The sequence below is a fragment of the Apodemus sylvaticus genome, chromosome 10, assembly GCF_947179515.1.
Source record: "Apodemus sylvaticus chromosome 10, mApoSyl1.1, whole genome shotgun sequence".
Taxonomy (NCBI): Eukaryota; Metazoa; Chordata; class Mammalia; order Rodentia; family Muridae; genus Apodemus; species Apodemus sylvaticus.
In genome coordinates, this window is record NC_067481.1 from 13,263,958 (window position 1) to 13,277,372 (window position 13,415).

General features: G+C 48.1%; 1 protein-coding gene across 2 annotated transcripts in view; it reads left to right on the top strand.

The window, feature by feature from the left end:
• Positions 1-13,415, top strand: part of Fam20a (FAM20A golgi associated secretory pathway pseudokinase) — a 64,570-nt gene that overhangs the window by 38,064 nt on the left and 13,091 nt on the right. Inside the window, exons 3-11 of one of the 2 annotated variants that reach the window (XM_052194504.1) lie at positions 443-493; positions 2,051-2,129; positions 6,663-6,755; positions 7,660-7,775; positions 8,215-8,395; positions 9,677-9,786; positions 10,439-10,520; positions 10,918-10,977; positions 12,011-12,652. In XM_052194504.1, coding sequence (XP_052050464.1) covers positions 443-493; positions 2,051-2,129; positions 6,663-6,755; positions 7,660-7,775; positions 8,215-8,395; positions 9,677-9,786; positions 10,439-10,520; positions 10,918-10,977; positions 12,011-12,275 — 1,037 coding nt within the window. In that variant the 3' untranslated portion in view covers positions 12,276-12,652. Of the gene's footprint in view, positions 1-442; positions 494-2,050; positions 2,130-6,662; positions 6,756-7,659; positions 7,776-8,214; positions 8,396-9,676; positions 9,787-10,438; positions 10,521-10,917; positions 10,978-12,010; positions 12,653-13,415 lie in introns of those variants that run through there. The other variant, XM_052194506.1, reaches the window with a different exon arrangement.

Consider the following 13,415-nt stretch of genomic DNA (forward strand, 5'->3'; position numbering starts at 1 on the left):
TTCCCATTGTGCCAGGAGCTGTTTTCTTTTTTTATGCCATTTTGGCATAAATATCATCACTGCCATTTACAGGTGTGGATAAGCAAACTGGGCAAAGCCCATGCTCAAGCTAGGGTTCAAATGTAGGTCTATTAACCCCAAATTTGTGCTTCCAAGCACCTACGACAGGACGTGCAGCATGGGAAGTTATCCTCAGAGACAAAGCTAGACCAAGAACGGCTGGAGTATATGGGGAAAGGCTAGAAAGCATAGAACCTGAGATGGAGCAGGCAGAAGCTTGTAGCCCCTGGACGCTAAACCATGGCCCTCTGGGTACTCAAGGCTATGATTCCCAAGCTTTGTCAGTCCCTCCTCCTGTGGGCCTGGATCAGAGGTGGGACTCCATCTTTGGCCAGCTCTTTTGGGATCAAGAGGTACTTATTACATTTCTTCTCCTTTGCAGATTACAGCCAGGATGAAAAAGCCTTGCTGGGGGCCTGCGACTGCTCACAGAGTAAGTGACATGACTCCCCACCACCAGCCAGCCTCCAGAGGTCTCTCCCTGGCCAACCTGAGAATAGACACTCCCTCTAGCCACCCACAGGAGAAGGCATCTTGGAATCACTGGGGAGCAGCCTACTGGGTCAAAATGTGGTGCAGGGCTAAGCAGCATCAGCATCATTAGGAAGCTTGTCAGAAACACAGTCTCCATCTCTACTCCCATTTTCCCAATCAGAATCTGAATGTTGATAGAATCTCAGGTGATTGAAGTAGGATTTCAGATCCAAGAGGCAATTGTACAGGACAATGGTTCCTGATGCTGCATCTTACCCCTGGGAGCTTTAGAAAGGACCGTTTGCCTGGCCTCCGCCTCCAGACGTCTGGGCTCAACTGCAGAGAGAGAGGCCCACGGCAACCTTTTAAAATCTCATGTGGTTCTCACACAACCAAGGTTGAAACTTAAATGTCAGACAGAATGGAAAATCCAAGAGAAAAAAGGTAACAGAGCTCCCCTCTGGGTGCCGCAAACTGGTTTCACATAGGTCTGAACAGTGAAGCCTGGAAATTGCCTCCAGCCCTTAGTGGTCTCAGTTATTGACCTAGATGTGCTGAACACACTTTCTACATATGCATGAGATGGCACATCCTGTAGTCCCAGGATCTAAGAGGTTTACGCAGGAGGATCGTGAGTTCCAAGCCAAACTGGGCTACATTAAAAGGTCAGGGCCAACCTCAACTACACTGCAAGACCCTATCTCAAAGAGTGAGGGGAGTAGGGAAGGGGAGGGGAGGTAGGGGAGGGGAGGAAAGGGAAGGGGAGGGGAGGAAAGAGGAGGGGAGGAAAGGGGAGGGGAGGAGAGGGAAAGGGAAAGGGAGGAGGGGAGGAGAGGGGAAAGAGAGGAAGGGGGAGAGAAGAAAAGGAAGGGAAAAATGGTTACAGAAGAGAAATGAAAAGACACAGTGAGTAGGGGAGAGGGGAGGAGAGGCAATGGAAGAGAAGGGAAAATGAGAGGCTAAGGAGAAACACAAGCATCACGATAAATCTTCAAATTTACACATGTTCAGGTCCATAAATGACATTCTCAAACATACTGTTGTGAAACAGGAAGCAAAAAAAGTTCCTAGCCTTGAATCCTAGCACCACAAAGCAAAATAAAACCAAGAATTTTATAAACCTTAGATCTATCACAGGTCTAGAATCTTATGTGGGGAGCTATTATGGACACTGAAGCTTTATACAACGGACAATATAGTGGGAACCTACAAGACCACAATTGAAACCCAAGAAAGAGAGGCCCAGTCCCTTTGGGAAAATAGTCTACAGGGTGGGAGGGAGTTGAGTGATGTCTACTTGGGGAACCCCCGTGTTACCTGATCTCTTCCCCAACTGACAGAATAACTGTACTGGGCCCCTCTGAACACATGGACCACAGCCTGACACGGTGGACTCGGTCACTCAGGCTTTGCAAAGCCTACAGTCTTGGGTGTCTTTTTAAGTAGCAGAAAAAGGCTGGGTTTCTAGGTGGTGCCACAGCCTGCAGCTTACGCATTACCCTTCTACCCCTCACAGTTGTGAAACCCAGTGGGGTCCACCTGAAATTGGTTCTGAGGTTCTCAGACTTCGGGAAAGCCATGTTCAAACCCATGAGGTAAGTGAACCCTTCCTCTGCAGGACCCTTGGTGGTAACCCTAGGGGAGCTTTGGCAAAAAGGTAGTAAAAATAACCTAGTATCCTCATACCCATCTGCCTCACACATAGAACTCTTTTGGTGACAATGATAATAATAAAAAACAGTAATAGCTAATTTTTTAGTTAGGGTTTCACTGTTTTGAACAGACACCATGACCGTGGCAACTTTTATCAAAGAAAACGTTTAACTGGGGGTGGCATACAATTTCAGAGATTATAATCATGGTCGGAAGCATGATGGAAGGCAAACAGACCTGGTGCTGGAGGAGCCGGAGGGTTCTACATCTTGACCCGCAGGCAGCAGGAAACCATAGGCCTCAGTGGGCACAGCTTGAGCATAGAAGACCTCAAAGCCCTCCTCCACAGTGACACACTTCCTCCAACAAGGCCACACCTCTTAATAGGGTCACTCCCTATGGGCCAAGCATTCACACACATGAATCTACGGGGGCCACATCTATTCAAATCACCACAGCAACTCTCACTGTTGACTTGTTCCCTCAGTAGCATCGATGCTACACACACTACATGACACCAACAGTCCCATGAACTTCACAAGCCAAGCATTGATATAATGTCTACACTGAGGTGAAGCCTGTGAGAAGTCAGCTTGCCCCACACTCCACAAGGCAAACAGCAGGCCCAAGAATTGCAGCAAACAGCTAGACTGCTAAACTGACACTCTCCTACTAAAATGAATTGTCACCCTCATCCAGGATTAACAATCTGGATCTAATAATCTAATAATCACCCTCTTTTTGACGTCACAGAGTTCATGTCACATGACAATGCTTGCTTTGATTGAAGACCTAAACACTAAGAAAGGCTGCTATAATGCCAAGTATGTGTTCATATTGGTTTATATTTTATTCATAACGACAGCTGTCTTCGGATTTCAAGTACATGTAGATGGGTGTAGTGATGGAAGTATGTCTGCGTGTGTGTCTGTGTGTATGTGTCTGTGTGTATGTGTGTGCGTCTGTGTGTGTCTGTGTATGTATGTGTGTATGTGTGTGTCTGTGTTTGTATGTGTCTGTATGTATGTGTGTCTATGTGTATGTGTATGTGTGTGTGTGTGTGTGTGTGTGTGTGTGTGTGTGTGTGTGTATACTAGCCTCCCCAGTGGGTATAAAGGCCACAAGTTTGGCTTTCTTAGAGTTGAGTGCAATGCCTTGACCCCAGAGAATGAATGTTCCTCTTATGGCTGACATGCATAGGAAAGAACGTCCCCATAAAGGGTTCCACTGCTCTTATCACATGTTCCTCTAAAGTTTTCTGCCTTCCAGTGCTGTTTGTTCATGTTAACTGAGACCCACACTTTCTGGCTGACCAAGGAGAAACCTCCTGAATAGATGGGTCACTGGGTGCAGTGGAGGCTAGAGACAGGGACACTGCTGAGTCTCAGTCTCTGAACTAAGGAACAAACGCATCTCTTTAGGGACAAGTTTGGAGTAGAAAGCGTTGGATTTCCTTTGGAACTTTGAACAACTGCAGTGTCTAAGTCCCATTCTCTGAGTGCAGTGGGCGTGTCTTGTTCAGCCACGCCCCATGACCCCAAGGCCCCAGCAACCTTCTGAACCCTTTAGATAAGTTTTCTCCATTAGAAATGCAAAGACCAAATCGCTTACCCAATTTAAATATGCAACCATTCAGTGATACTTAAGAAACATTTGAATATCATATATTCATATTTGTTGATTTTTTAAAATCCCCCCCACCCAGCTTAAAACAACACATGAACTTAAAAATGTTACCCATACACATATTTCACACATCAGTTGCCAAAAGTACTAAGCTCTGGTTCTTACGTCACTGGAGTCAGGCTAAGTGTCAGGCTGTCAGTTTCTTCCTCTCCTCGCTGTTTGGGTCACTCCAGGCCACAAGGCACACAGTGAATGCAGACAAGGTCTTCCCACTGTGTTAGATTTTACATAGCTGTAACCAAATGCCCCAGGAAAGCAACTTAACAGAAGTAAGATTTGTTTTTGGCTCGAGGTTTCAAAGGGCTCAGGGCTCTGTGGCAGGGAGGGCATGTTGGAGCAAAGCAGTTCTTACCAGAGTATCCAGGAGGCAGAGAAAATAATGTATAGAATTGGATCAAGGCCCAGTAACTGCCCCTGCCTTCTTCCTTTCCCTGCCTCCCTAAGATGTCCTCATCGTATGATCTAATTGGCTCTAGAAAGGCTATACGCACACCCAGAAGTGCTTTTGCTGACTTCCTACGCTTTTCTCAATCTAATCCAGTTGCTAATGAAGCTCATAACCACCATATAAGCTAATGAATCCGCCTCCATCAGGTAAACTAATCTATGTAAGAAATTGAATGAAAGAACATTACTTCTCCTAAGGATGGTTTCAGGCAGGGATCTCATCGTATAGCCAAACACAGAGAGCACTAAAGTCAACAAATTGTGTGTGTGTGTGTGTGTGTGTGTGTGTGTGTGTGTGTGTGTGTTATGCATGTGTGCGTGTGTGCACATTGTACGTGTGCATGTCTGTGTAAGTGTTATGCATCTGTGTGTTATGCATCTGTGTGTGTGTGTGTGTGTGTTATGCATGTGTGTGAGTGTCTGTGTCTGAGTGTGGTCGCAGGTACTTCCACATGTGTGTGTTTGTGTGGGAAGGCCTTGAGTATCGTTCCTTAGGTTCTATATGTTTGTTATATCGTTTGTTAGTTTCTCCTTTGAGATAGAGTCTCTCACTGGCCTAGAACTCACCAAGTAGGTGAGTGTCTTTTTGAGTGTGTGTTCTGATTGGACATCAGTTCTCCCTTTCAGATTGAGCTACCTCCCCAAGGCCATGTGCCTTATTTTTAAGAGACCGGATTTTCCAGGGCTGGTCTCAGACTCCTGGGCTCAGTGATCTTTCTGTCTTGGCCTCCCAAGTGGCTGTGCTCTTCAATCAGAGTGAGCACGCACAGCCATGAGCAGAGACCCCACCAGTCATGTGACTCTTTGGCATCATCCTCCTAATGAGCTCCATCCATGGAGCTCTGGCCCAGCAAAGAGCTTAAACTCATGAGAACCCATACAAGACTACGAGTTAGACAGGCCATCTTGGGAACACTGATGAAGGAAGCAAAACAATAAAGTACATGTGTGTGTATGCATATATATATACATATATACCTACATACGTGTATATATATATACATATACACACATACATACAACACAAAGTTTCATCTACAGTTCTATGAAATTGCATTCAAAAGCTAAGCATAACATCATTAAAAATGTATCACCTTCTATTAAAATGTATGTGTGCCTTCCCTCTGAGTAATTTGAAGTGAAAAGCATTTGCCCCTTTGCAGAACAAAAAAAAAGGTCATTTATCTTTGGAAAGTATACATTCTAAACATGAAGGTGATACGTTTACATTTATTTGTTTGTTGTTTGTTAATTTGTTTATTTGAGACTGGTCCCAAATTCTACAGCACACACATGGACTTCAGAAATGGCTGTTGGGACTCAGATCTTTCCCTCCACTGTGTGGGACCCAGGGACAGACCTCGGGTCATCAGGTTAGGCGGCAAGCATCTTTTCACTGAGCCATCTCCCTGTCTCCAAGGTGATACTTTAAAATGTAATATATATGACACACTGCATATGAGAGGTGCACTCCTTAAAGCTCAAAATAGAAGAATCGATGGTATCAAGTAAAAATAACCTTCCAATTTTAAATCTATCAGAGCTCATATGAAAATCTGAGAGTGTATGTTCTTATGGAAGAATGGGAACAGACAGGCAGCATCCAGCCACGCCCTCAGCCCTGGACGTGATGGCTACACTAGAGCTGGAGTCTACAGTCTACAATCTAGCAGCTTCACTGAGGGTTTTCAGGATTGTCCTGAAAGTGTGCCTTAGTATTTTGGCTGGGGAAGCTGGTTGTCTGTGTGGTTGTTTATAGTACTACCTCTGTTTATGACTTCCTTTGCTTTTCCAGTCTTGGGAACAGGTCCACACTCTGGAGTATAAAATTATTCAAAGGTCATCATCCTTCCCCATTTATTACCATAACAGGGAAGTCAGCCCAGGATGCCCCAGTGATTAGGAAGCACTTTCCTAGCACGGCACTACACCCAGACCCTCGAATCCCCCAGCAGGGTGATGCTCTTCAGGAATCCATCAGCAATACGAAAATCGACCCAGGTCATACCAACTATGTCAGCCTTCCTTAGCTCTCTGACTGGGTCCATTCTCACAACCCACCTGAGTTTCTAAGAGTTCTGTCCCCTGTATTTCTTGGTTTGGGGGGCAAATCAGCCACTCTCCTGCAAAGCTCCTTCCTCAGGGAACTTGGCATTGAGGGCATCCACAGAAAGCCCGCTTCTCCCTACTTTGCATGTCTCCTCCCCGCTAGGGAAGGGAGAGGCTGGTTCCTAATTTGTGGGTCCACCATCTACATCCACATGACCAGCACCATGCAGACCCTCTCCCAGGGCTTAGTACCGGAGGCTGAGTCGAGGGCGTGACTCCTTCCTTCCTTCCAGACAGCAGCGAGAGGAGGAGACGCCCGAGGACTTCTTCTACTTCATAGACTTTCAGAGACACAACGCTGAGATTGCAGCTTTCCACCTGGACAGGTAGGTCTGGTCCCTAAAGATGGCGCTGACTGCAAGGGCCAGTCCCCTGGGGAGGGGATGCTACCCAGACCTCTGGGGAGAACTCGGAGAGTGGCAGTATTCTCTCTGGCTTCTCATCTCTTCTACCTCAGTGTAGGGCCTTCAAGTCTAATATCTCCTTCCAATTCTATTAGGTTAAAAAGACAAGGTCTCTTAATGTAATGAACAATTTGTGTAGATTTTTATTTTTTATTCTCTCTTTCTTATTTCTCATCTCTTCTACCTCAAAGTAGGGCCTTCAAGTCTAATATGTCCTTCCAATTCTATTAGGTTAAAAAGACAAGGTCTCTTAATGTAATGAACAATTTGTGTAGATTTTTTTTTTATTGTTTTGTTATGTCTCACTGGGGAGTACTATGAAGCCCGGTTTGACCTCTAACTCTTTCCATAGCTGAGGTTAGATTTGAACTCCTAATTTTGGGGCTGATGAGCAGCAGCGGCAGCTCCAGAAAGACCACACCAGGCCAAACAGTTCCACATGAGTTTTATTGAGAAGGGAAAGGGCAAAGGTGACTGTGGAAAGAGAAGAGGGAGAAAGAGAAGGGGGTGCTTCTCTTATATATACGGATGGTGACATGGTCGCAGGTAAAGGTGAGCCCAATGGATTCTGGGAATATGGTGACTGTTGCCTTGGCAACAGGTATATAGGTCGAGCTGTCACCTATGTGATATCACAGGTTTCGAAGGTCCTGATACAAACACTAATCCTCCAGTCTCTATTTGCCAAATACTGGGACTCTGGGTATATATCACTTTACCTGGAAAAACAAAACAAGTACAAGGAAACATTTGTTGGCCCAGACACAGGGCTTTGCCCCAGGCCCTGCCTATCCCTCACACCTGAACAAGGCTCCTCATCTTCCAGGATTCTGGACTTCCGACGGGTGCCACCAACCGTAGGGAGGCTGGTGAATGTCACCAAGGAAATCCTAGAAGTCACCAAGAATGAGATCCTGCAGAGTGTGTTCTTTGTGTCACCAGGTGGAGTATCAGCCGGAGCCATACTCTGGGTCTTAAGTAGATGGGGAGGCAGCATGTCCACTGGTCGGTTCAGCAGTGGTCTGAGCTCTGCCATTAACACATGCGACACTGCGGTGGGAGGGTGCTGCCGTCCAACGTGCCCAGCCAGGTCTACTTAAGTGTAACACCAGATAAACGACGGACAGTAAAGAACTGTGAGACGCTGGTCTCCCTGGAGCTGGAGATTATGCATCCAGCCTATCAAAGAGCATTCCTCCTATGAGAGGAGGCTCTGAGACATCTGAAACTTGGTACCCAAAATGAATCGCTAGGTCCAACAGCCTGGAGTTAGAGCTGGGAGTTTGAATTCCCCCATCCTACTCCCAAGGGGCTTCTCGGGGCAGAAGATGACAGACCTATCAGGCCCCACTTTTTCATTCTCTCCTCCCTCCACCTGCAGCTAACAACGTGTGCTTCTTCGCCAAGTGTCCATACATGTGCAAGACTGAGTACGCTGTCTGCGGCAACCCACACCTGCTGGAAGGCTCCCTCTCCGCCTTCCTGCCATCCCTCAACCTGGCCCCCAGACTGTCTGTGCCCAATCCCTGGATCCGTTCCTACTCACTGTCAGGAAAAGAGGAGTGAGTTGGCTTCCTGACCACACCCCCATGGGCTTCCAGACCACGCCCCCATGGGCTTCCTGACCACACCCCCATGGGCTTCCTGACCACACCTCCATGGGCTTCCTGACCACACCCCCATGGGCTTCCTGACCACACCCCCATGGGCTTCCTGACCACACCTCCATGCCCAGGACCCTGCAACCCAGCTCTTCCAGGTGGTCGCACTAAATCCTCACGCTGCCTCAATCCTCTTATTGATCCTAGGATCAACAGATTAGATGTTCATTCCTGTTAGCTTGTGTACTGAGTTGTAAGGCTCATCCTATACTATAACAAAGAACCACAGGACGAGAGGTTAGGCAGATGCTCCGTGGGTAGTGCTTGCCGGGTCAGCCTGAAGACTGGAGTTCAGAGAGCCAAACCCCATTGACAGCCAGCCAGGCATGGCAGCGACCTGTAATCCAAGCATTCGAGAGACGGGGACACTGGGTCCCCTATTTGAGGTGGCTAGAACAGATAGACTAGTGGGAATTGGCAAGCCCTGGGTTCAGAAAAGACATCAATAAATAGTGGGGAGGGATGGAAGAAGACACTGGACATCGACCTCAGGCCCTGCGTACATGAGCAATTACACACACATGTGCACCCACACACATGGACATGTATGCATATATACATGCATATCACATAGACCTCAAAAAAAGTACACAAGAGCCGAGGGAGTAAAACCTGGAGCAAGACCCATCTGCTATATGGCCATATATGAATATGCTCTAAATAGTATATCTAGCACAGTACATGCACCAAACGAATGGACTCAGTGAACAGGTCCATTGGCACATCACCACAGTTCTGACGGGAAGAAACAGTCGACCGAAGAATTTCAGGCCGTGACTTTGTGAAACTGTGTGTGGCAGATGCCAGCCTTTGGGAGGTCATGGGTGCTGTGGGAATTTTAGGGGAGTAAGGCTCAAGAGCTAGCAGGTGTGCTGCCAGCCTTTCCACCACCTGCTCTGTGACCTCCCTCTAGCATGCGGCACCCCAGCCTCCCACTTAGCAATCAGCCAAGTCAAAGGACTCTTAAGCCCCCTTCCCGCCATCCCGGAACCTCTCTTTGCAGATGCTCTTACCCAGGGTCCTCCTGGAGGGAGGCAGCTAACCACCCCGGCAACCTGAGATCACTGGGCCAGGGCAGGCTTGGGGAAGCAGGGTTTGTGAGTGTGAGGATAAGTATGGAGAGGGCCCCCAACACCCTGGCATCTTGGCTTTTCCAGCCCCAGGACTTCTTCTCCCCCTCAGGTGGGAGCTCAACCCCCTTTACTGTGACACGGTAAAGCAGATCTACCCCTACAACAGCAGCAACAGGCTCCTCGGCATCATTGACATGGCCGTCTTTGACTTCTTGATTGGTAGGTAACCGACTCGGGGCACCGGGCAGCTTAGGATTCCGGGAGACCTTGGCCGAAATTACAGCCTGGATCAGGAGGATTAGACAGCCCTGCACCTCCTGTATATTCACAGGAGTCCAAGAGAGCAAACAACACGCCCTGGTTTCTTAGAAGGGGGTGGGGTAGTGCAGGTTGGGGGAGGGGCTATTGAAGGGGTTGCTGCTCGTGATGCAGATGCACCACCCCTGCCCTCAGACCCAAATGAGCATCAGATTTGAAGCTGGATGTTCCCTTCACTTAGTGAGAGGAAGCCAGGGCTGGGAGGGCCAAAGCAAGGCCTCAGCTCCACAAACCAGTAATTCTACCTTCTAGTCCCACCGGGCCCGGGAAAGGATGCTTGCGCTTGCGTATTTGAGGCTGCCTGGGCCAAGCATGCCCAGCACGTACAGGAGGCACAATGGCACAGTTCTGCTCACTGGGCTGCCAGGCTGAGGCTGGGGGAGCAGTAAAGTAAAAAATAATAATAATAATAATAATAATAATAAACTAGAAACGCTGTGATCCAAGCTCACACTCTCAAGTATTGACCAATCCCCATCCCCAGGACCCAGGTCAGGATCTTCCATACCTGTGGCCTTCAGACCCTTGCTCTGATCTCTCCCCTCTACTGCAGGAAACATGGACCGACACCATTATGAGATGTTCACCAAGTTTGGGGATGATGGGTACCTTATTCATCTTGACAATGCCAGAGGGTAAGCCCACATCCCACTGGACACCGCAAGAGGGCCCGCACTGCCTGGACCTGTTTCCATCTGACCCTATTCCCCACTAACCTTTGGGTTTTTTTCCCCCGCCTTTTGCTAAGCAGCACAGATTCTCCAGTGTGAGAGCACTTGTGTGTCCACCAGTGAACCTGGCTGAGACTCCCTGTATTTTTTCAGTAGATGGTTGCTTTCCTGGAAGCAGAGTACAGCTTAGCTTCCAAGGCTGGCCTGCAGAAGCAGGGGAAGCTTGGTCATAATTTCTGCGACCTGGTGGATGGGGGCGCTGTTGAGATGGCTGCCATGGTTTGGTGCCTAATCCCACCTAATTCGCAGAAGGGTTATCGCAGAAAGCATCCAGAGTAAAGGGCTCTGTCTCCTCTCATAGGTTTGGACGGCATTCCCAGGATGAACTCTCTATCCTCGCCCCTCTCGCACAGTGTTGCATGTGAGTTTCTACGCTGTGAGTACCACGAGCAGCAGTCAGTACACACATCTCTGGTCTGGGATACTGTGGTCAGAATGATGTGAGCTGCCTAGCTTCCCACGCTGCAGCCGGCTTTCCCTAAGGGATAGGTTCCCTCGTCCTTTTAAATGAGTTAAGATCTGATCTTTTAAAGTCACTAACTTTAGTCTTTAATCCACTCGGATAATCACCCACTTTTACAGAAATCAGTGCTCTTTGATATTACTAACTCAGTCCTCTGCTCTCCTTACGTAAGATCTTAAACATCCCTATTTCATCACCATCTAAGCCAAACCCTGATTGAAGTCTGGTAAAAGTGGGTCAGACTGAAATTCCAGCCCCTTTTCTAAAGGACACCTAACCTACTTCTTCTGTCTCTCTGGCACTCTAGTCAGGCCTGTGGTAGTAGGATCGTCTTAATTATAAAGATGTGATTGAGACCTAACAGAACCCATTTGCCCCCTTGGCACATGAATGGTCCAAAGCAAAGTCCTTGGGTTCATTCAAGTCTCTCTCCTCTCAACAGGATGAGCAGTAGTTCTTTGTGTCAAAAATCAATGAGGCTGCTTGCTTGAGTGTTAAAGAAATCCAAACCCTAAAGCCAAAGTGGACCTAGTCACTTGTCATCCCTGTGGCTTTAGAATCTGACACAGGAGACACACATTCTGACATTGGCCTATGGAAGTTGGATTTTCAGACAACAGACAGCTTTATTCACCTACTGTAAGCTGCTTCCGGTCAGCTTTAACTCTCTCTCTCTCTCTCTCTCTCTCTCTCTCTCTCTCTCTCTCTCTCTCTCTCTCTCACACACACACACACACACACACACACACACACACTGTTACGCACCATTAATTCCTTTGCCACACGACTTTCAGTGAAATGTGTTTGCCTTAGAGAAATCAGATCTCTAAGAATACCAGGTGCCAAGAGCTGATTGCGAGGAGTGGACATGCACAGGCCCAGTTACCTTCCTCAATTTGCTGACCTGGCCCCACGGGCTTTATCTCGTCAGGATAAAAAAGAAAACACTCTTGCACCTTCGGCTGCTGGCTCAGGCTGACTACAGACTCAGCGATGTGATGCGGGAGTCACTGCTAGAAGACCAGCTCACGCCTGTCCTCACAGAGCCCCACCTCCTGGCCCTGGACCGCAGACTCCAGATCATCCTTAAGACAGTGGAGGACTGCATAGAGGCCCATGGCGAGCGAAGAGTCGTGGCCGATGGGTCAGCACAACGCTCGGCTCCGGACTCTGGCCAGGCTAATCTGACAAGCTAAGGGCACCAAGCCTGGGGCCTCAGAACGCATAACTGGAGTCGGCACTTTGTGCTGGTCTGTAGGCCTCTGCTGCCCCATGCCACCCTGGGGTGGTGGAGGCCAAGTCACAAGCTCAGGGAGGAGGCAGGAAGGCTTTGACAAAGGCGGATGGAATCTACCAAGCCTCGACTTTGCCCTTGGGTGGAGGTCACCACTTTTACAGTGCACTGGCTGGGGCTCTCTCTTCCCGAGGAGTTCTGGCTCCATCAAGACTGCAGACTATCTTCTGAGCACACTGTGGAACCCGGATCTGGGCCAGGCTTGGAAGGTTTGGAAGCTCTGTTCCCAGGAGCGGTTTTTAGTCTATCATGTCAAATAAAGGGACATCAAGTGGATAACTGGCTTCCTCCACGTCCTTACTGTATATGTAGGTACAGTTAAAAAAAAATCAAGACCTAAAATCTGTAAATCTCAGATTTAAAAAAAAAAAGTCACTCTTTTTACTGACACTCTGGTCCCTAACACTATCTGAATATAATAATCCTGACCAGGTCACTCCTCAGAAATACTAACTAAAGGTAAATTTGCTCAGTTAGGGGGCACACTTCTATCTGAAGATCATCTACTGAGGAACTGGTACCCGAGGAGCCTCGTGGTTCACACGGTTTGTGGAGTGCTTGCCTCTCAGGTTCAACCCCCAGCATCACACAAAACCAGGCACAGTGGCAATGCCTGTAATGCCAGCATTCAGGAGGATCAGACGTTCAAAGGCACTCTTAGCTACACCCTGAATCCAAGGCTAGCCTGGGCTGCATGAGGAAGTAACAGCATGTATGTCCAAACTAAGAGCCAGACACAAAGGGGAAAACTGGCAGCAGGTGTGGCATGCATGACATCATCAGATCAGATCGCTTTATCTTCTGATAAAAGCCAGAGGATCAAAAAAGTATGGAGGGGAGGAAGAAAACACGGGACAAATCAAGAAGCAGAAACGTCACCCGAACTTACGTCCAAGGACAGATAGGGTGACCAACAATGAATAGCATTGTTTCGGTCTTGAGATTGGAGCTCATGCACACCAGGCTGGCCTTGAATTCTTGATCCTCCCGCCTCTACCTCTCAAGTGCCTAGATTAAGGCATGTGTCACCATGCTGGTCTCA